A 21098-nucleotide genomic window follows, 5' to 3' on the forward strand; every position below is an offset into this window, starting at 1 on the left:
TCAACCACTGAGCCGCACAGGCCGGGCTGAATGTTAGATTTTTAAGGAACTTGGTTGATCATCTGTTTCCTTTCTTTTTTTTTGTTCATCCTCATCAGAGGGTACTTTTCCATGGATTTTTAGATAGAGTGGAAGGGAGGGAGGAAAAGAGAGAGAAACATTGATGTGAGAGACACATCGACCGTTGCCTCCTGCACAACCAACCAGGGCTGGGGATCAAGCCTGCAACCCAGGTATGTGCCCTTGATTGAGAATTGAACTTGAGACCCTTCGGTCCATGGGCCAGGGTTCTAATTTCTGAGCCAAATTGGCCAGGGCTGTTCCCTTTCTTAAACCTAATATAAGACAGGATATTAACATTCAACCAAGAAACTAAATGTCTTCATTATGGTGAATATATATATATAGCACTAAGCCCTCAAAGTATGCCAGAAGAAATTTTTTAACATACACTGTTTTTACTAGGTGTGAGGATGCCTTAAGAAAAAATAAGAGCTTGATTGGGCCAGATCAGAAGGAGTATCAAAGGGAATTGGAGAGAAACTATCATCGCCTTAAAGAGGCCCTACAGCCTCTGATAAACAGAAAGATCCCTCAGTTATACAAGGCAGTATTACCTGTCACCTGCCACAGGTATGCTTATTTTTCTGTTATTTGGGACATGTTCATAAAAATAAAATCTGCTTGAATTATTTGTTTTAATAATGAATTAATATAACTTTTATTACATGGTTTCAGATATTGTGTCTCCTTACAAGTTCAATTAATATAAGCTTTTCATCATCTCTACATGAATCAGCCTCCTCCTCTCTGTAATTCAAGAATCACAAAGTTGTGTTTACTCATGCTAACCAGTTCACCACACATAAGTAGTTTGGCCTCTTAAAACTGTTCCTTCTAAAGTCCTGTCACACTTTCTGGTATTTTTGTGGGAAAATTCACTGGAATATGTCAGGAGCCAGGTATTTGTTTACCTCAGCCCTGATGTAAATAGTATGCAGTGTTCTTCTAGATTGGTGTTAAAACAGGTAACCCCTAATCAAGAAGGCTTCAGTTTTTCTCCACTTTCTGTGTGACACAAAGTTAGAAATGAAAATAACTTGGGAGGGGGGTGGTGGGGGAGAGATAAACCACAAAACTTATATGCATGAACAGTGGACATGAACAACAAACTGGGGAAAGGGCAGGGAGGGAGGGGGAGGGGGGAATCAGTGGGGGGAAAAGGAGAAACATCTGTAACAAAAATTAATTAATAAAAATAAATAAATAAATTTTAAAAAAAAGAAAAGAACTTGGAATTTTCTACAACTGACCCTAGTTGTACTTGAGCAGATAATTTAACCTAATATTTAGATTTCTCCTCTAAAATGTTTTACCTTGAAAAGGTTGTTGTGGACATTAAATGGCATGTAAATTTCCAAGGATGGTGCTTATTAACATTTTACTTTTTTATACCTGAATTCTGGTCAGGGCATGATAATTGCTAAAGGTGAACTGCTATTCTTTTTCATTTTGAAATCCATATGTATATACAACTTGAATATATTGTGGCACCAAAATTTTACTACCGTTTTCTTTGGATTAATAACAGTAAAGCCATTAAATTGTACTTACCTGATGAATATTTGGAAGGCCTTTGAAGTTGCTTATAAGAAAACAATGTGAATGCATGCTATAAAATACTACAAAAGAAAGTTAAACTGGCTATTTGATCATCTGAGTATTAGTCCTTGTTCTTCAGTAATCTAATATTTCTGTACTTCTAGACCTTTGAAAAAAATCATATTCATTCAAAAAATGTCTACTAAGTGCTTGCTGTATGTCTTGTCCCCTACAAAAAGCACAGAGATTATCTGAATCTATTCCACAATCTAAGAACAGAGGGAGACCACAGGGCCTGTTTTAGATCCTTCTCTGGCAAAATACTATTTTGCTTCCACCATCCCATACTGATGCGAGCACCCTAGGTGACTCCCTCTTAAAACTGCCAATGGGAAGCAACACTAATCCCCTCCACTTTGGGCTTCTCCAGTCATTCCGGAATTTCTCTCCTCTTGCTGCTGCCTGTAACCCCCTCCACCAGTTAAAGGTCCTGGAGTGAGGTTGCTGGGTCCCTGAGGCAGGCAGTATCCTAATGCTTGTCTCACTTTCTTCATCTCTCTCCAGCTCTTTGCAGTGGGAAGACTGGGTTCTCCCTATCTGAAGGACACTCCCTTACATTATTATCCTGAGCTTTTGCCTTCTCTACTATCTGATTATGATTAATCCTTCAGGTTTCAGTTCTTAAAGTTTGCAGGAAGTGTTTTGGAATTTAGAAAAGCTTTCTTATTAACAGTGTCTAGCTTTTAACACTGCAACTTTCTGTGGAATAAAAAAAAAACACACTTTGAAATTCAAGGCTGAACATGACTTTTTTGTACCTGCCCTCTCCTTTCTTGAAGATTGTAAACCTCAGAGCTTTACCTTAATAGCAGGAAGGATAAGCAAAAAAAAATTAATTTCAGGATAAAGGAAAATACATTAAGAGGTATTGAAGAATATTCTTCTTCTTGCTATTAACATCGTCAGAACTTAGAAGATAAAACTTACTGAGAATTTGCTATTTTCATTTTGCTGATTTAAAAAATCTGAAATATTAATTTTTTATGAAGTATTAAGGTAGTAGTTCCAGATTGTGATCTGGGACTACTGTGGGAGGCTGTCCCTGAGACCCTTGCCGCAGGTTCCCGAGTCAAAACTAATTTTATATGAATACTGAATATTATCTGCCTTTTTCACTGTCATTCTTATGAGAGTACAGTGGTTTTCCAGAGCCTACATGCAATGTGATATTGTAAAAGATACAAGAGTCCAGCCCTTCTGTTAAACCAGACAAGATATAAGCATATCACTAGCCTACAATTTTTACAAGTAATTTTTTTTGTTAATCCTTACCCAAGGACATTTTTCCCTTTGATTTGTAGTCTGGGAGGGAGGGCATTGGGGAGGGAAACATCGACATGAGAGACACATCAGTTGTTTGCCTCCCACACGCACCGTGATGCAACCCAGGTACATGCCCTTGACTGGGAATCGAACCCGAAACCCTTCAGACCACGGGCCATTGCTCTAACCACTTAGCAACACACCCAGGGCTCTTGCAAGTTTTTTTTTAATAATGCTATTGATGTAATGGGTTATTTTGTAAAATAATTTGAATTTTTCTTAGTTTTAATTTCTGATATGGTACATATCTATAATCCACACAAACAAAAGCTTCCTGGGGTCCTCATTTTTAAGTGTAAAAAGGACCTAAAACACAAAAGTTAGAACCACTGATTTAAGACTTTGAATTTAATGTTTTAAATAAGGAACACCTGCCTTTTGCCTTTTAATACCACCTCCAAAAAAATCTTTTCCTGAAATCTCTCCCATTATCCCTTAGTTCCTTGTTTTATAATATTGAATGCATCTATTGGACAAGTAAATAAATAACTGATGCACTTGGTAAAGTGGTTACTGTAATGTACCTTTAATCTATAGAGAAGTCTATAAACCAGAAAAAATATAAGGCAGTGTAACTGCAAAGTTAGTAACAACTTTGGTGGCAAAAGGTTTTTAAAGTTATTGTTTTTGGGTGCAAAAGTTTGACATAACTCTAGCATAAAAAAGAAAAGTAAAATCTAAAGAAATAAGCAACATTTATTTGCTTATAATTATATCCTTTTTCTCCCCAGAGATTCCTTCAGTCGAATGAGCCTACGCAAAATGGATCTCTAAAATAAACGTTTTACTTATTTGAAAAGAGCCACATATTCAAAATTGAGTGTGAAAAGAAGATCTATTGAAAATTAAGACTTGGGACTTGATTCTGGAAATTATAGCATTAATTTACTCAATGAAGAATGCAACAGCCAAAACAATATCAAATGTAGATTGTGGAAGTTTGAGAATCATGGCTATGGCTTCTAATGTTCTGGTAATATGCTGTTATCTTTTTTAAAAGACATTTTAATGACTCAAAGGTACACTATACATTTACCATTATTTATACCATAGCTAATGTTAAAATTATTTACTTTGTCTTTTTTAATTTATATGACCATTTATAGGTTAATTTTGGAACCATTTTAAATGTAGTAATGCTTATTTTAAAGGTACTATTAAATATGTGAATGTTTACACTAATTTTATTGAGTGGGACTTTAAAAATTTTATTTGACAAAGGTAGAGAATAAAGTTGAGAGTTGATTCAAGAACTAGTTCCAAAACTAGCAAAAAGAAAATAAAAATTGGCAGTGAAAATAAAAATATGGCCCCAGAGTCCCAAATTAAATGAACTAATGGGTGACGATATTGATAACTGGTTTGTGAAATCTTAAAACTGGTTTCTAAGCTATTTTCCAGTTAGACACCAAAAAGAGGGAATTTAATGAATTGCAGAAATAGCTTTATTTAACTAAGTAGTGGGATAACTAAGTAATACCAGTGACAGTAGCTTGATCTTTGACTCAACTTGATTATGATACTCAGCAACTAAAATGAATGATTCCTGTGTTTCAGATTAAACAAGCCACTCATCAGTTTTTTAGTGATCTAAACTGTTAAATTAGAAATATGCTTAAATTAGAAATATGCTTTATAACACCGAGACCTGCTGTTTGATTTTAACCTACCAGCTGAGTGAGAAGTTATATTTTCATACTTGTATAGATTTTACAAAGTACATGTAAAATTAGTTTTAATTGAAATTAAGAACCAATTTAAAATTATAACTTTTATAAGCAACTAATGCAAACATTTTTTTGAAAATATATTTCAATTACTTGGCAAGTTTTTCTAAGAAAATGCATTATTTCTGGAAGTGTTTTAAACACTTTTTGGTGTATTATAGGTTATAGAAAGTTATCATTTATAATCTGTTCCTTTGATCTACTAACAAGTGTTACATGAATCACTTAGAACTGATGACATTTAACAGTGTCTTCATTCTGTAGTTGATGTTGCAGATAAGGTCTCCAAAACATCTGCTTGTCCTGAGTGCATGGGTAAGGGCACAGTGGTATCTACCCCTCCGTCTACCTTTATAACAGGCAGTGTCTCTCAAATTCCTCTTATCCACATCAATTTAAAGACTGAATTATGAAAAGGTTTTTCAGATGAATCTACAATGTTGCACCACAGGGGGTTAACTGAAGAGTCAGAAAGGTATAACTTCGAAAATACTGTATACTTGGGGACAAAGGATCCAGGTAGACAATAAGGAAAGGTAGGAGTTAATGGAAACTCATTAAAACAGAAAAGGTAACATACTTTCTTCCATGGGTAGAGAAAGGGGGAGGTAGATATAAGGGAGACAATATTAAACCCCTAGGTCATTCCCCATTAAGTTAAATTTATGTGAAAGTTTGGATTGTTTCACACAAATCTGTGACAGTATCAGTAATATTTATATAATTATGATTCAATTATTTCAACTTGACCCAGAAGCTTCCTTTTACCCTTAAAACATGAACACTTGGTAACTTACCATATACTCCAATTTAAACTTTCTCATATCAGGAATCTATACTAGTTCTTAACCTTGCTGTCCTTTGAATATTAGAGGCCCAGGCTCTATATCCTAGAACTGCTCCATCAGAAGCTTGTGGCTAGTGTTCAGTGCTATTTCTTTTGAAACGTTCTATTAGTGATCCCTACGCCATCAAAAGTTACAGGTAACGTTCAGAGCTATTTGTTAAAACATTCCATTAGTGATTCTGAATGCAGAAAAGAGGTGAGAACCATGACTTTTTATATCACACTATTTTGTGGAAGAATATAAGACATTATTTAACTATGTAACTAATTTATTAGTTGACAGGTACTCTTTTGTTGAAATGGGGTAAAAGTGTTATTCCAATAGCATATATTGTTTAGAATGATTTTGAATATTAATACCAAAAATGTCCTTTATCAAGTCAAAAGATAATTGATCACTTACCAACACAATATACTATATTTGAAATGAAAATTTAACCAAGTTTTTATGTGTGCCCAAAGTTCTCTAGTTCTGGATCCCATAATGTTATATGTCTACTTTAAAGGACAACTAAGGATTTTTTTTAAATCCTCACCTGAGGACATTTTTTCATTTATCTTCAGATGGGGGGAGGGGCACATCGAGGTGAGAGAGACACATCAAGTGGTTGCCACCCACATGACCCCATCCGGGGCGTGGGACAAACTGCAACCAAGGTACCTGCACTTAGCGGGAACCGAACCCGGGACACTCTCCGGTTCGCGGGCCGACGCTCTAACCACTGAACAAAACCAGCCAGGGCCAACTAAGTTTTTACTGTACTTCTAAGGATGACCACTTAGATGGACTAAGTAAGCACAGTTTGAATTCTCCTACTTAAAAGTTTCTTCACTCCCAACTATCGAAAGTATTGAGTATTATTAAAGATAATTATGCCTGTTTATTCCCTTCTATGAGTGTGTGTACAATATATTATACATTCATGCACCTATTCTGTTAGAGAACCCAGCTATATTTATGGTAAAATATGCAAATCAAAAAAAATTCGAGCATTTTGTATAGTTTTAAAACATTTTAAATTTTATTGACCTTCTGATTTTTAAAAAAAGTTAAACTTAAGGTCACACCTCTAAGTTTGATGTACTATATACAGATCGTGCAGAATGACTATGAAGAGATACAAATTAGTCCATGCCCCAAAAGATTTACTAGAGAATCATCTTCATAAATACATATAAAATTCTTGTGAAGATAGGACTGCCAGGTTTTCTGAGACACTTTCAAAGCAACGCAAGGCACAAAATGTACACCATTGTGAATACACACATATTCCAGACTTTGTGCCTCTAACACAGCCCATCAAAGATTTGGCTTCATGACTTATAAAACTATATATACTGAAATGATATTCTGCTTCTTAGCTGAAAAAACCACAGGACCTATAAACATCATGTAGATAATTACTCCAAAATATGGAGATACAAATACAAGCACTTTATTTTAAAAAGCGAACACAAAAAGGTGTAAATTCAAAAGTGTTTAAATGTTTCTATTTTGGATAATTGAATTAAGAACCTATACAAGTTTGTTCCCAGAAGCTAATACATCACTAGTCTCTACTAAGGAAAATGAATTCTAAAAATTAACATGGTTTTCAGTAATTCAAATTTCACTATATAAAAACCTAGAGACCAATAATAATTGAATAGCTTCAAAAGATAAGCTAGACTTTTTGATGTAATCAACTTTACCGATGTTTGTCTGGGTCTGTTTATATATATACACAAGGAAAATGTACTCACTCTATAGTTTCTTATAAAATAGCAAATAAGGAGTAGATGTAGGAGATGTAGAAGGGGAAAGAGAATTCAAAAAGTCCTTCTCTTCAGTAACTTTAACTTCAGAATCATCAAAAAGCAACCACTTCCCTTCATACTCCTTTAAGCTTTGCACTACATATGAAATTTTGTTCTCAAATCCACTAATGTTAATGCCTGTTTGGTCACTGGATTCCTTGTTTCCATCAGATTCGTGGGTCCCATTAGTAATGTTAGTCTCAGAATTTCTATTTTCAGCAAATGCTGCACTGGCACCTTTATCAGGATTAGGTACTTTGTTGTATAGCTCATAATCTGCTTTGCTCTTTTGTCCTCCAAGAAGTCCAACAGCTTCTACGTTTTTTTTGTTCAAAACTTTACTTTGCTGTGTGTTTCCACTGACTCTACTTGACACTTCTTCATCGTAATTTTCAACCACACCCCTTGCTTCGTCCTCATTCAATGGTTCTGGCTTACCCATTTCACACATTTGGTCAAGCACAAAATTTCCCTTATCTAGTTCTAAACTGTTAAGGTCTGTGACTTTAACAGAAGCAGTGTAGTGCCCACTACTAATTGTAATGCCACTGTGCATCACAACTGCAAATAATCCATAGCTGTCGTTGGTTGGCTTTGTACTCCATTCTTCTAGTGACAATTTAAGAGGTGTCAGTAGAGGAGTGTTGATCTTGGAAAGTCCACCACCGTAACAATCAAACCTTCAGAAGGGAGAAAAAGAAAAAGGTTTTCTGCAATTGCACTTTATATACCCAATGTGAAACCAAGAGTCTGAATGAACCCTTAATATTTAATACTCTTATGAATAAACGCAAAATAATTTTTAAAAGACCCCAATTTATATACTTAAATATCTACACAAAGAAAAATACTGGGGGGGAAATTGCTAGTATTCAGGGATTTCTGTAAAGGCTCTAAGGTATTTTCTCCCCTTTTCCTCCCCACCCCCCAATTTTGTGCAATAAGAAAATGGCATTTAAAAAACACACTAAATTTGCCCTGGCCGGTTTGGCTCAGCGGTTAGAGCGTCGACCTGCGGTCCTGAGAGACCCGGGTTCGGTTCCCGCTAAGGGCACGTACCTCGGTTGCAGTTTGTTCCCGGCCCTGGTCGGTTGTGCGGGTGGCAGCCACTCAATGTGTCCCTTTCACGTCAATGTTTCTCTCTCTCTGTTCCTCTCTCTCCCTCCCACTCTACCTGAACAAAAAATGGGAAAATGTCCTCGGGTGAGGATAAAAGAAAAAAAAAAACACACTAAATTTCAAACCAAAATCCTTTTTTATTAAGTCATTTTGATGTAAAATCTATCTCTGCTAAGATTTGGGGGAAAAAATTAAAGTACTGTAGCAAAGAAAAAGTCCACTGAAAGAAAAGACCATATGCCATTCTTCTGGCACAATAAAGTATGTGGAGAGACACCAGGAAGCTCACAGTAATTTCAAACAATTCATTGTTATAAAAAGGAATAAAATCTACAATGACATGGACACGTGTCAGAAAAAGTCAGGCTATTCAAAATGTAAGTGGGATTTAATTTTTAATTGATTTTAGATATAAAAGAATCTCTCAAATTGCTCAAAGATTAGTTTGATTTCCTTCCTGGCTTACCTTAAAACTAAATAATTTTGCCCTTTTCTACCCTCAAAAAACATCTTGATGTATATAAAATGTGCTCTCTGCTTTAATCAATTCAGTGTATCTAATAAGGATTGAAAGATGTGTGAAGAAATCACAGAATATGTCTTCATACCAAAAGTATTTAAACTGATGCACTCTTACAGGAAAACTTAGTAAGAGAACAAACTTTTCTAAGGCAATCTTTATAAATTACTTCATTTCAGTAGTTTGTATTATACCATTTTGAACAAAATTTCCTATATAACAACTAATTTTCTTCATATAGCTTTTATTTATAATACTCACTCCAAGCCACTAGCAGCAAAACACTTCAAATGAATGGTTATAACTTCAGGCATTTTGTCAAACAAAAGACTTCGTTCAGCTTCAGTGTAATGATGGCAATTTTCACAGAAATATTTATCTTCTCCTACAATCCTCTCCACTGAAGCAAATTGTGAAATTGCCCATCTCAGGGTCTTCATTTCTGGTTTTGGCTCTGGAGAAACTACATAAGAAAATCCTTTCATTCAGACATTTAAAAATCAAACCACATAGTTCAATGTTCAAAATTAGCATGCAATTTCAATGGACTGATCCTTCCAATAATAACTATAAAGACATTTCTTTTTTAGTTTCAGAAACTTATAAGTTCACCCTCAACAATGCACATATTTTAAATAGTTGTATTTGGTCAACCAAAAGAAATCATTAAGATGTTAGAGACAGGAAAAACATGACAATCCTAGTCAGAGTAGCCAATTTCCAACATCTGAACAGGTAAACCAGTCTCGTGATCATTTCGTGTAGTATTTTCACACTTTTTGTGGTTTATACTAGACAAAACAGTGGCTCAAATACTGTGTTAAAAACATCCTCAGCAGCTCTGAGAAATTCAGGTAACCAAATGTTAACTTATCAAAGCATTTCATTCTCTCATTACACTCTACGCATCAAGATAATAGTTATTAGCATCTGGGAAATTGTAGAGTCTTTAACAAGTAAAGCTATATAAGCAGAAAGGTTTTATTATACCAAAGACACTAAAAGATAACTTCTCAATGTTATACAAGCTATTACTAGACTGTGCTTATTGGAGAAAATTATTCCATGGTCCTTACAAATACTCCAATTTTTGCTTACTTTCAGAACTCTCCTCTACTTTGGAAAGTTCATCTTCTTGTACTGGCACACTGATATCTTGAAAATCTTCTCTTCTTTCTGTTAAACTTTCACATTCTAAGCAACGAGTCCTTAATACCAGCTGACCTTGAAATAATTTCTCTACAAGCTCAAAACCAATTTGCTCTGTGCCTAAAACAAAAATAGAAAAATGTAAATCTATACATTAGTTTTTCAGTATAGTCTGAGTAACCAATATTCATTTAAAGCTTGTGTAAATAAAAGGCTCATCTTTAAATTTCAACTTGCTTATTAGCATTAAGAGGTGCCTTATTCATGAAATATAAATTCTCTGTAAAGATAGTTTAGAATATGAATTTGTCTCTTAAAAAAAATGGAATAAAGTTACAACTGTGTCTTCATAATTTCTTTCCCAAAGATTAACCCCCTACAGAAAGAATAACCCCAAAATAAGGATAACACTTTTGGTAAAATCATAACCACCTCAATACTAAACATTTTCCCTGACAGCTGTAAATCTAGAAGTAGGCAGAAATCCAGTTCAAGTACAGTGCAACTACTTAGTTCTCTACTTTTAAACTGCATTATGTCAAATATTGCTTATGTAAGAGGGTAAAGTATTTTCTTCTTTCCATTAAAATTTACTGAACCCCCTTCACTGATAAACCATAAACTGACATTACCTTAAGACTAAGATTTGTACATACACAAAATACATCTAAGCACCGTGCCTAAAACACCCCAGTTCACAGTGTTAAAAGAGCTCTTTCTTTTTAAACAACTTTAGCCAGATCTATACTGTACATGTATCTAAGAGAAAATTCCACTTCTGCAACTGTTAATCTGCCTACTTATCAATGTCTAAGAATAAATTATACTGACCTTTGTTTATGGGCTTAACTTCATTACCATTAATGGGCTTAATATTATTTCCTGGAGATTCAAGTCTACAACCATTAATTATGTTATCATTTTCATACTTCCCAGAGTCTTCTTCAAGATCATTTTCATTTTCTTTAGATTGTCCTTTGGATCCTTGGTTTGTCATTTTCCCCAGACTACAGAATTTAGAAAGAATGCTGGGTTGCTTAGTTGTAGACTTTAACCAGTTTATTTTAACTTTTGATTTCTTCTGTGAGGGTCTTATATTCTCATTTTCAGAAATGTACTTGGCAACTATTTTAGGAGGAACCTCTAATGTATCACCTGTAACTTTTCTTTTTGATCTGGTTTGTCTCTGGTTTTCTTCCAGTGACTGGTGTTCCTTGGATGCCTTAATTTTTTTCTTCACATTACCAAATTCAGTGTCACTTTTTCTTTTCCCATTTCCTTTTGGAAGTTTTTCTTTATAGTCTTCAGAATGCCTCATATTGTCCATTTCTATGCTGTTAACACCACTAATTTCCTCTTTCTGATGAGGTTTTTCTTCTACCTTGTTAGATAATTCTGCCACATTTTTTACTTCTTCTTTTTTTAGGAGTTGGCATGTTTCTTGAATGTTTCCCAAAATACACTGTAGTACTTCCTGTGCATCATGCTGTAGATATCCTTCATACATAGGGTTGAGTTCCCTATAAATAAAAATTTCCACTTCATATATTCTAGTTTTAAAGATATAATACAAAACTTTTTTATATAGAAATGAATTCATATTTATAGGAATAACATAACTTTATTTTTATTTTCTTTTAAACCCTCTCACAAGGATATGATTTCACTGAGTGAGAGAAAAAGAAAGACATCAATTGTTTGCCTCCTGTTGGAGCCCCGACTGGAGATCAAACCTACAACCTTTTGGTGTAAGGGCTGACACTCCAACTGATTCACCCAGCCAGGGCTATAACTTTATTTCTTAAATCTAAACAATTATTCAGCTACAAATGTGAGACTTATCTAAACTTGTAACTAAAAGTAGAAATAAATTTTACCTGATTTTCATCATCACAAATATTTTGACCTTCTGATTAAAATATTGTTAATAGCTAGTATGTATAGCATTTGGCATGCACTAGGTTTTATTTAAAATGCTTTTTATTTCTGGACAGTGTGGCTCAGTAGTCAAGCACTGACCCATGCACACAGAGGTCGCCGGTTCAATTCCAGGTCAGGGCACATGCCTAGGTTGTGGGCCAAATCTCCGGTGGGGGCATGCAGACGGCGGCCAATCGATGTTCTCTCTCATCCATGTTTCTATCTCTCTCTCCCTCTCCCTTCCTCTCTCTTAATATCAATAAAGAAAAAAAATTTTTTTAAAGAAATATATATATATATAGTAAATGTTTTTTATATTACATGTATACCATAACTCTCACAATAAACCCTTGAAGTGGATACCAGATTATTACCACTATTTATAGATAAGGTAACTTGCCCAAGGTAACAGAATTAACTCAGCTACAAAGCCAGGATTCAAACCTGCTCTCAGCCACCGTGCTACACTGCCTCTTAGATGGCTACACTGCCTCTTAACAAATATATAGCAATTTATGACACCTAGATCTATTCCTAAACCAAATGATTAATTTTTTAAAGACTTAACTTATATAACATTTTAAACAAAGCTATTTTATATATAGAGTAAAATTTTATTTTTAAAGACAATACTACAAAGAGATCTATCTAATCCAGTTAACTAAGTTATCTTCTAAGCACACACAACAATAGAACATTTGGAATTTATAGTTCCTATACATAATATATTTTGAATATAGACTTGTAATTCATAATCTGAAATTCTTAGGACAAAGTATGTTTGGGAATTCAGAATTTTTCAGATTCAAATAAAGACAATATGGCACATAAGTAAAATATTTATCACCAACATGATAGGGGGCAGTATCTCATAAGTAAAACCATTACTATTTCTACAGAAAAATGTATGGCTATTCACATTACAGATAAATATGAATAAAGACTATAAACTCATATAAATTAAATGATTTAATAATACCAAACTTATGAAAAGATTTCCAGTTTTTAGAGTCTGATATATTAAGGACTATACAACTGTAGTTTATATTTTCCTTGCCCTTTATTACACCCCCATTTGTTCATGTATCACTATCCTCCAAGGAAAGCAGTAAGAGCTACATTAGAACCCTAAAATTATATTACAGGCTATTATACCTGAGTGTGTTGAGTAGTCGCCTTGGCTGAGTAGCAAGTTCATCAGTATATTTGTCCGGATTTAAGAGAAAACTAGCCTGAAGCTGTTCAACTGAAATGATCAAGGACTGTAAACTGCATATTAGTTCATAACTTGCCAAAGAATCTTCTTTACAATTTCCCTGTCAAGAAAGAAACACACAAATCAATATTTTTATTTATGAACAAATGAAGTACCTTCCCCCATGACTTTGTCTCATTAGAAGAACTAGCTTTTCTAAATTTAATTTCATTATAGCACTAATTGTATGGAGGTATACAAATACATTTTAAGGTTTTTTTATTGCTGTTATCTTTTATTATATGGGTAATAAATGGTTTTCTATTATGTAAGTTAACAGTTCCTTTATATTTACTTAAATTTTAAAAGTGAGTCAATTAGAAAAACAATAGATGAGTAACAGGTGATACAAAGATATGATAAACTGTGATGGTGTTCTACAAATGACAATGTTTATTGGTAAACAATAAATTAAAGACCTGGAGAAGACACTCTCTAAATGGGGATAATCTAGTTAACTACACTGTAAGAATGAAAAATAACTGCCCTTCTGCCAATATAAACTACTGAGAAATTCAATTCTCAGTTACAGTTTAACTGAGATAATCTTTGTCATCCTCCTCCCAGATCTGTATACCTATTTTTTATTTAGAAACAAGTGAATTTCCATTAACTTATTTTTTATATTATTTTCTGTCACTTTTATTTTTTACCTTCTCTTTTTGATTGGCTTCATCTTTAAGAGCTTCTTTCTTCCTTGAAATAATATTAAATAAGTGCTTCACTCCAGATTTAAAACCGGGACAAAAATATAATACCTATAAAAAGTGAGATTGTCTGAGTATTTACTAAACAAACAACACACCTAAGATCATTCAAACACTATCATGCTTTTTGGAGAGTACTTTTAAATGTGCATTACTTAAAATTCTGATATTAAGATCTGTGTCAAAATTGTTCACTATTTCATCTTCTTTCTTCCCTCACTGGCAATAAAGCAATGAGCCTGAACAGATACTGCTAAGACTTATGGTTGTAAGGGTACAACATGAAACAGATACAATTCCAAGGGTTAAATACTTAATCACCACAGCACCAGGAATTGGGAAGAAAAACTAAAGGTTTGGCATCTTCCACCTTAACCAAGGTCTACTCAAATTTTGCTCTCCCAATTCTATTTAATGCATCACTTTCTCTTACCCCAAAAGACGTTTATAACATACAACTTAGAATCATTATTCTTATTTTAGCCCATTCTGGTTTATTTACAATCAAAGGCAAAGAAAGAATAGTACAGACAATTAAAATCCTCTAATTATCTGAAATTCTCAGGAGCATTAAATGTTATATTATCCTCTGCCTACTAAAGTTTTATTATATAACGAAATAGTCAATTTTTACCTGAAGTATACTATTAAGATAACAAGTATTGCCGAGATTATTCAGTCCCACAAATGGTAACAAGTTTTCCCTCTTCTCACAGTTTATAGGTGAGGACTGTGCTGCGGGAACAACTTGGTCACTATTAAATAAAGAAGGGAGGAGAAAAACATAATGAAATAGTATCTTAGAGAAACAAAGTAGAAATATTACTTCCCTAGATATAATCTTTTCCCAAAAGTTGTATGATCTGGAAAGTATATGGATTTTACTCAAGAGATGACATTTTGTTTTGTTTTTGGTTAATCCTCACATGAGGATATTTTTTCCACTTATTTATTTATTTATTTTAGATAAAGTGGAAGGGGGGGGAGAAAGATACACATCGATGTGAAAGACATCAATTGGTTGCCTCCCACATGACCCCAACAGGGGCGGGGGATTGAACCTGCAACCTAGTATGTGCCCTTGACAGGGAATCAAACCCAAGACCCTTTGGTCTGGTGGCTGACACTCTAACCACTGAGCCAAACCAGCCAACACTCAGATGACATTTTAACAAAAGAAATATGTACAAGTAAAAAATTTGCTGTACATCCAGATTAAAAATTTTATCAGCACTTTATAAAAACATTATTACAATTAAGAAGCCTCGAAATTTAATTCCAGCCCAGCCAGTGTGGCTCACTGGTTCACTGGCTACTCAAGAGGTAGCCGGGTTCGATTCCCGGTCAGGGCACATGCCCAGGTTGTGGGCCCAATCCCCAGTCGGGGGCAGTCAATTGATATTCTCTCTCTCACTGATGTTTCTATTGCTCCCTCTCCCTTCCCCTCTCACTAAAAACCAATAACAACAAAAAAATGAATTCCAGAGGCTAATAATCCCATTTTACAAAGTAGAAAATTGAGGAATTGATGGTGATTTGTTAATCATGACACTTTTTTCAAGTACAGCTGACCCTTGAATAATGCATAGGGTTGGAAATTCCCTTATAGCTTTCGACTCCCCCAAAACTTAACTACTCATAGCCTACCAGAAGCCTTACTGAAAACAAAAATAGTAATTTAACATATTTTGTATGTTACATGTATTAGACACTATAGTCTTACAATAAAGTTAAGCTGCCCTGGACAGTTTTGCTCAGCGGTTAGAGCGATGGCCTGCGGTCCAGAGAGGCCGGGGTTCGGTTCCCTCTAAGGGCACATACCTCGGTTGCAGTTTGTCCCCGGCCCTGGTTGTGTCAGGCGGGAGGCAGCCATTCGATGTGTCCCTTTCACGCTGATGTTTCTCTCTCTTCCTTTCTCTCCCTCCCATTCTGTCTGAACTAAAAATGGAAAAATGTCCTCGGGTGAGGATAAAAAATAAAATTTAAAAAAAAATAGTTAAGCTAGAGAAAAGAAAAATGTTAAGAAAATCGTGAGAAAATACATTTTACAAAATACTTACTGGAAAATAGCCCCTAATAAATGGACCCACACAGTTCAAACCCATGTTCAAGGATCAATTGTAGTTTAACTATGAATAGAAACCTGGGAATAACTTGACTATGACAATATTTGGGAGAGGATGCACTAAGATGTCAGATTCTATTAATAAAAGAGTAAGAGGAAAGAGAGTCTATGAGAATTATACAGCTGTCTCACTTAAAAATGAATTGTTCAAGTTTATAATTCTATTTACCTCACTTTAACAAATATTAGGTCATCTCAGCATTTTTATCTTATAGCTGCTAGCTATTACTCTAGCACCTCAAAGTTTTATAGGCATGAATACTGGTGAGCTCAAGCTTCATACAAAACTCCTAAGCTGATTATTGGTTAATATTAGGAAATTACACATAAAGCCAAATCTACTTTAGTCATACAGCAGAGTGCTAATCGGTTCAATACGGACCTAGTGTAGACTCTAACTGGAGCACCTATTGATGGAATAAAGTATTTCATTTTATTCTTTTCAGTGACTGAAGGATTTGTATCAAAGGCATTTGTTTTTGTTTATTTTTATCCTCACGTGAGGACATTTTTGCATTCATCCTCAGATAGAGCGGGAGGGAGAGAGGGAATGAGAGAGAGAGAGAAACATCAATGTAAGAGAGAGACATCAACTGGCTGCCACCCATAGGACCCCAACCGGGGCCAGGGACAAGCAGCAACTGAGGTACATGCCCCTAGTGGGAACTGAACCCAGGTCTCTCTGGTCCGCAGGCTGACACTCTATCTGCTGAACCAAACCGGTCAGGACTTAAGTTTATCTTAAATATAATTTGCAATTGTACATCCCTAACAGGTTTGATAACTCACATATCAGATATGATTATAAAGTTTAAATATCTCAGGCAACTGTCAAGTATTCTTAAACAAAAAAAATCACCCATTTCTTTACCCTTACACTAAAATGTGTTATACTACAATCAAGTTTAAATTGAAAAACAGTTTCAGTCAATAAAGATTTCTCCAAGTTAGTTGAACGGGCTGAGCACAATTTAAATGAGTTAACATTTCACCACCAGTTTTGCTCTGTTTCTACTATATACTGCTAGACTTGTCTCACAAAAGCGTATGGGATTTTTTTTTTGCCTTTATGGACTATCAGGTAGTAATGCCTAGAAGTATCAATCCAATTTCACCGCTTCTTCATTGATGCAGAATTTTTAAAGTACAGAAATATACCTAAGATACCTACATTTCAGATCCTCTGTATTCAGAAGCTTTTTCTTCATTTTCTTGAGAATCAGTGAAATCCAAGGCTCTCTTAGTGTCCTTTTTCTGAAAAAACTTCAAGGAAAGCCTGTTTTTCTTTGATGGGCTACCTCTTGAAAGCCCATTACTTTCACTAGGTATGACACCAGGCATTTTCTCTTCAAATCCCAAAGAGTTGACAAGTATTAATTTATATAGGGGCGTTATAATCACCAATCATATCTGTTAATCACAGAAAAGGTTTCATTAGTTTGCAGTTATCAGCTATAGGCAATAAAATGAATTTTGAAAACAAGTTTACCAAGGAATAATACTAATTAGAACTTCATATTTGCAAACCTAATGCCTGGCAATAACAGGCACTCGATGTTCTGCTTGCCATTTGTCCTTAACCTTCTTACACAACAAAAAGAATCAGATAAATGGTATTTTTTTAGAGTAAGAGTCACATCACAAAATATCCCATATTAATATATAATACTAGTATATTAAGAAAACCTTAATTTTTATTATAACTTATTAATTCACTCAGAAAATATTGACTGAGCAACTACCAGCTCTAATTTACAAAGTAGGGGGTCGGAGAGAGGAATGAATGGGAAATCTAAGGATGCTGGAATAAGCCTTCCTTCCAGGGCGTTTTCTTATTAATATGAATACATGAAATAAAGTCTCTTTAAAGTATAATTTGAATACAAGATAAGGCATAGATCAGGTGTTATATCTAAAAATTTGAGTGCAAAATAATAAAAAATGAAAGTTGGGATAGTGGGCAATTTTGTGTACATAAAATTCTTATGCATTAGAAACCACAATATACTACTAATTTTCCAAACATTTTTTAAACTACAGGTTTTAAAAAATAATGCTTTGTGTAGGAAAAAAAGGTGATTTGGTTTGCCTTTTGCTATCTTTCCTTTCAGTTATAAAGTAAAATTTTTAGATTAAATGGCACTATTTATGTTATTTTATACATCAGTCCTATTTTTCATTAGGATATCTGGGGGGAAATTATCTAAGAGAATTTACTTAGAACTCAAAAACCCAGCAACGACTTTCAAATATAGATACAGAATACTACCATGAACTAAAATTCACTCAAATTCCTTCCTAAGCATTTCACTGATTTCATCTGATCTGGGAGTTCACAACACTGAACTCGGCAGTGAAACCACATTTTTGAGACTAAACTCAGGAATGTGGAAAGTTGACCAATTTCCCCATCCCCTCCTCCAACTCAGTTGACTCTCCTGGCCACTTAAAGCTACTGATGAAATGCTATCATGAATGATAAACCAGCCTGCGCTAAGTTGTCAGGGCTCTGGAAGCATTCAAAAGGTTTTCCTTGGGAGCCAATTATAATAAGTAATGGAACCTGGATGGATTCTCTAAGAAACAGAGTAACCAGACTTAAGCACATAGAGGAAAAACAGATCAAGCAACTGAAATAACAGATTATCAACCCTAATTAATAAACCAATCGTCCTGGCTCCCTCAAAGCAATGATTAAACATTTAACATTACTGCGAATATAACATTTCTTGCTCCTGGCTTTCCTTAGAACTAGGGGTTGTTACCTAAAGAAGTGTTTCTCCTTTAAGTCAAGTTTCGCAGAAAACACAATGAAGCGAACATTAAATGTTCTTGAACAAATGACAGCATGAACACTCAAATCCCATTAGTTTTAAGTTCTTTCCTCTGTAAAATGACACGACTCAATTCCAATTTTCCACGAAAAATGCAAAACAAGAATAACACCCTTGACAAAGGTTTGAGACACGTGGCGTCCTAAATACTTATAGAGAAATTAAAACAAACTGCGCGGTAAAATTTAGCAGTTACCGACACAGGACAACGCAAGTGGAAACACTTCTCCTTCGTCCGAACCACTCCACGAACACAAAACAAAGTGAAAGATGACGAGACTGTGTTGATGTCCGTGCCCGTCACAGCACGGGGCACGGCGGGAGGCACGGCGGGAGGCTGGCCCGTGGCGTCCTTGGCCGGAACCACCACTCCCGGCCCCCACGCCCGTGGGGATGGCCAATTGACGCCCAACCCGCACCTGCTTTCTCGAGTCCTGCCGCGGCAGGAGGGGGCGCCCCGCCCGGCGCCAGAGGGCTCCGCTGGCAGCTCCGTAAGGGCGCAGCACCTCCCGGGGTCTTCCCCGCCGCCGGGGTCCCGGAGCAGCCCCACTCGGGAGCCCGCCCAACTTGCGTCGGCGCCCCGCAACGGCCTCTCCTCCCCAGGCCCTCCTTACCTGGTCATGGCCCAAAGCAAGGTCCACAGCGGTGACGCCCACGAGTCCAGCCGGGATGAGTGTGGGTGCGACAGATGAGACCTTGTCCCGAGACCGCGGAGTCCCCGACCCGAGGAAAAGCTGGACGGATCGCCCTCCCCGCGGGGGAGTGACCATACGCTTTCGAGAGCGGGAGCCCGGGCCGCCGCTTGGTTCTGCCTTGCGCCGGCACCCACTACATCCCCGGAGCGGCGCCCGCCTGCGCCTGCCCCGGGACAGTAAGAAGCGCACGAAGTAGTCCCGCTGGCGAAGCGCCTGAACCGCTAGGGTCTTTCCCACTCCACCACCGAGGGGAACTTGGCGCGTTTTCCTCCGTCTCAGGACCCCCGTGTTTTAGCCTCCGCCCGCGCCAGCGCTGCGATTGGAGGTGGTGTCCTTCGAAAATGCCGGTTCTAGTCTCCTCGGTGCAGAGACCCGAAAGGCAGGAGCTGCCTCGCGACCGCCACTAGCCCCCTGGCACGCACGTGCTCCGAAACCAGCTGGAACGGTAGTTTCCCCAAGATCCTAACGGGTTCTGCAGTTTCAAACAGCGCAGGCAGCGTCACGGGCAGCTCGCACGGGTCCTCGCTGAGGGCGCGCGCTAGGAGCTAGAGGCCTGGCTGGCGGGCTCGAGCCTCACGCCTCCCCCGCCTTCCCCCACTTTTTTTTTTAACCATTCGTGCGCCCGAGTTGAAGGAATGGCGTACGGATCGGGAGACGGGACAGCGAGAAGATGGGACAGGCTCCTTCCTGGACAGGGAGCCGCCAGGTGCTCAAATCCACCAATCCGTGAACAATCCTCCGGCCTCGCTCCCCCCCCAGACTCGGGTCAGAAGGAGCCAATCAGAAGTACCTAGACAAAAGCCAGTTGAGTGGGCGGGGAAAGGAAGTCCAGCCAATACCGAGAAGAAAGGATTATTAACCAATGTCACCCTAATAAATTCAATAAAATTTTTTAAAAAAAGAAAGGAGGGCTGCAGCCAATCATTGTTGAACATACAGAGTGTTTTTCAGGAGCTGTTCCCCTCCTCTGGCTCTCATTGGCACTCGCGTGCGCGCTTAGCTGCCGACTGTTAAGTTTCGCTCTGCGTTTTGTGAATCCTCAAGGCCACTGGGTGTGGTTTCCGGAGTAGGGCCCTTCGCCGCTGGCCCCGCCCCCTTTCTTGCGTACACCCTCGGGCGGGGTTACCAGGGAAACTAGTTTCGGAAAATGGCTGACCCGCTTGCTCTTTCGTGGGCGCCGGGCTTCAGCAGTGTTTTCTCTCTGGAATCGCAGCCTCAGCCCAGGCCCATCCAACGAACACAAGTAGTGCCACGGAGAGCCGAAAGTCCTCACTGGAACAGTGCAGCGCTCCGTCCTCAGTGCCCCTCGCTTTCCTGTCTGCCCCTTTCCCCTGCCGCCGGACAAGGAAGCAAAGTCGCAGATTAAGGCCCAGCTCTGGCTGGGCGAGCTGCAAAGGAGTCCTGCGCGGGCCCTGCAG

General features: G+C 37.2%; 2 protein-coding genes across 9 annotated transcripts in view; one reads left to right on the forward strand and one right to left on the reverse strand.

Annotated features, from left to right (window-relative positions):
• DOCK7 (dedicator of cytokinesis 7) overlaps nt 1-4165 on the forward strand; it is a 196961-nt gene extending 192796 nt beyond the window's left edge. For 4 of the 8 annotated variants that reach the window (XM_036255522.1, XM_036255524.1, XM_036255526.1 and 1 more), the window contains 2 exons: nt 466-633; nt 3717-4165. In XM_036255522.1, coding sequence (XP_036111415.1) covers nt 466-633; nt 3717-3759 — 211 coding nt within the window. In that variant the 3' untranslated portion in view covers nt 3760-4165. The remainder of the gene's footprint in view (nt 1-465; nt 634-3716) is intronic. The other 4 variants (XM_036255527.1, XM_036255529.1, XM_036255523.1 and 1 more) reach the window with 3 other exon arrangements.
• A 2425-nt stretch (nt 4166-6590) lies between these two features.
• USP1 (ubiquitin specific peptidase 1) lies at nt 6591-20707 on the reverse strand. Its single transcript, XM_036256874.1, has 9 exons — nt 19600-20707; nt 17323-17561; nt 14661-14781; nt 13973-14077; nt 13220-13380; nt 10976-11664; nt 10094-10264; nt 9257-9458; nt 6591-8036 (listed from the first exon to the last, which is right to left on the reverse strand). Exons 2-9 carry the CDS (start codon nt 17490-17492, stop codon nt 7304-7306), a joined length of 2352 nt encoding a protein of 783 aa, XP_036112767.1. The 5' UTR covers nt 17493-17561; nt 19600-20707; the 3' UTR covers nt 6591-7303.
• Between the last annotated feature and the right edge of the window lie 391 nt (nt 20708-21098).

The sequence above is a fragment of the Molossus molossus genome, unplaced genomic scaffold, assembly GCF_014108415.1.
Source record: "Molossus molossus isolate mMolMol1 unplaced genomic scaffold, mMolMol1.p scaffold_m16_p_12, whole genome shotgun sequence".
NCBI classification, from domain to species: Eukaryota; Metazoa; Chordata; class Mammalia; order Chiroptera; family Molossidae; genus Molossus; species Molossus molossus.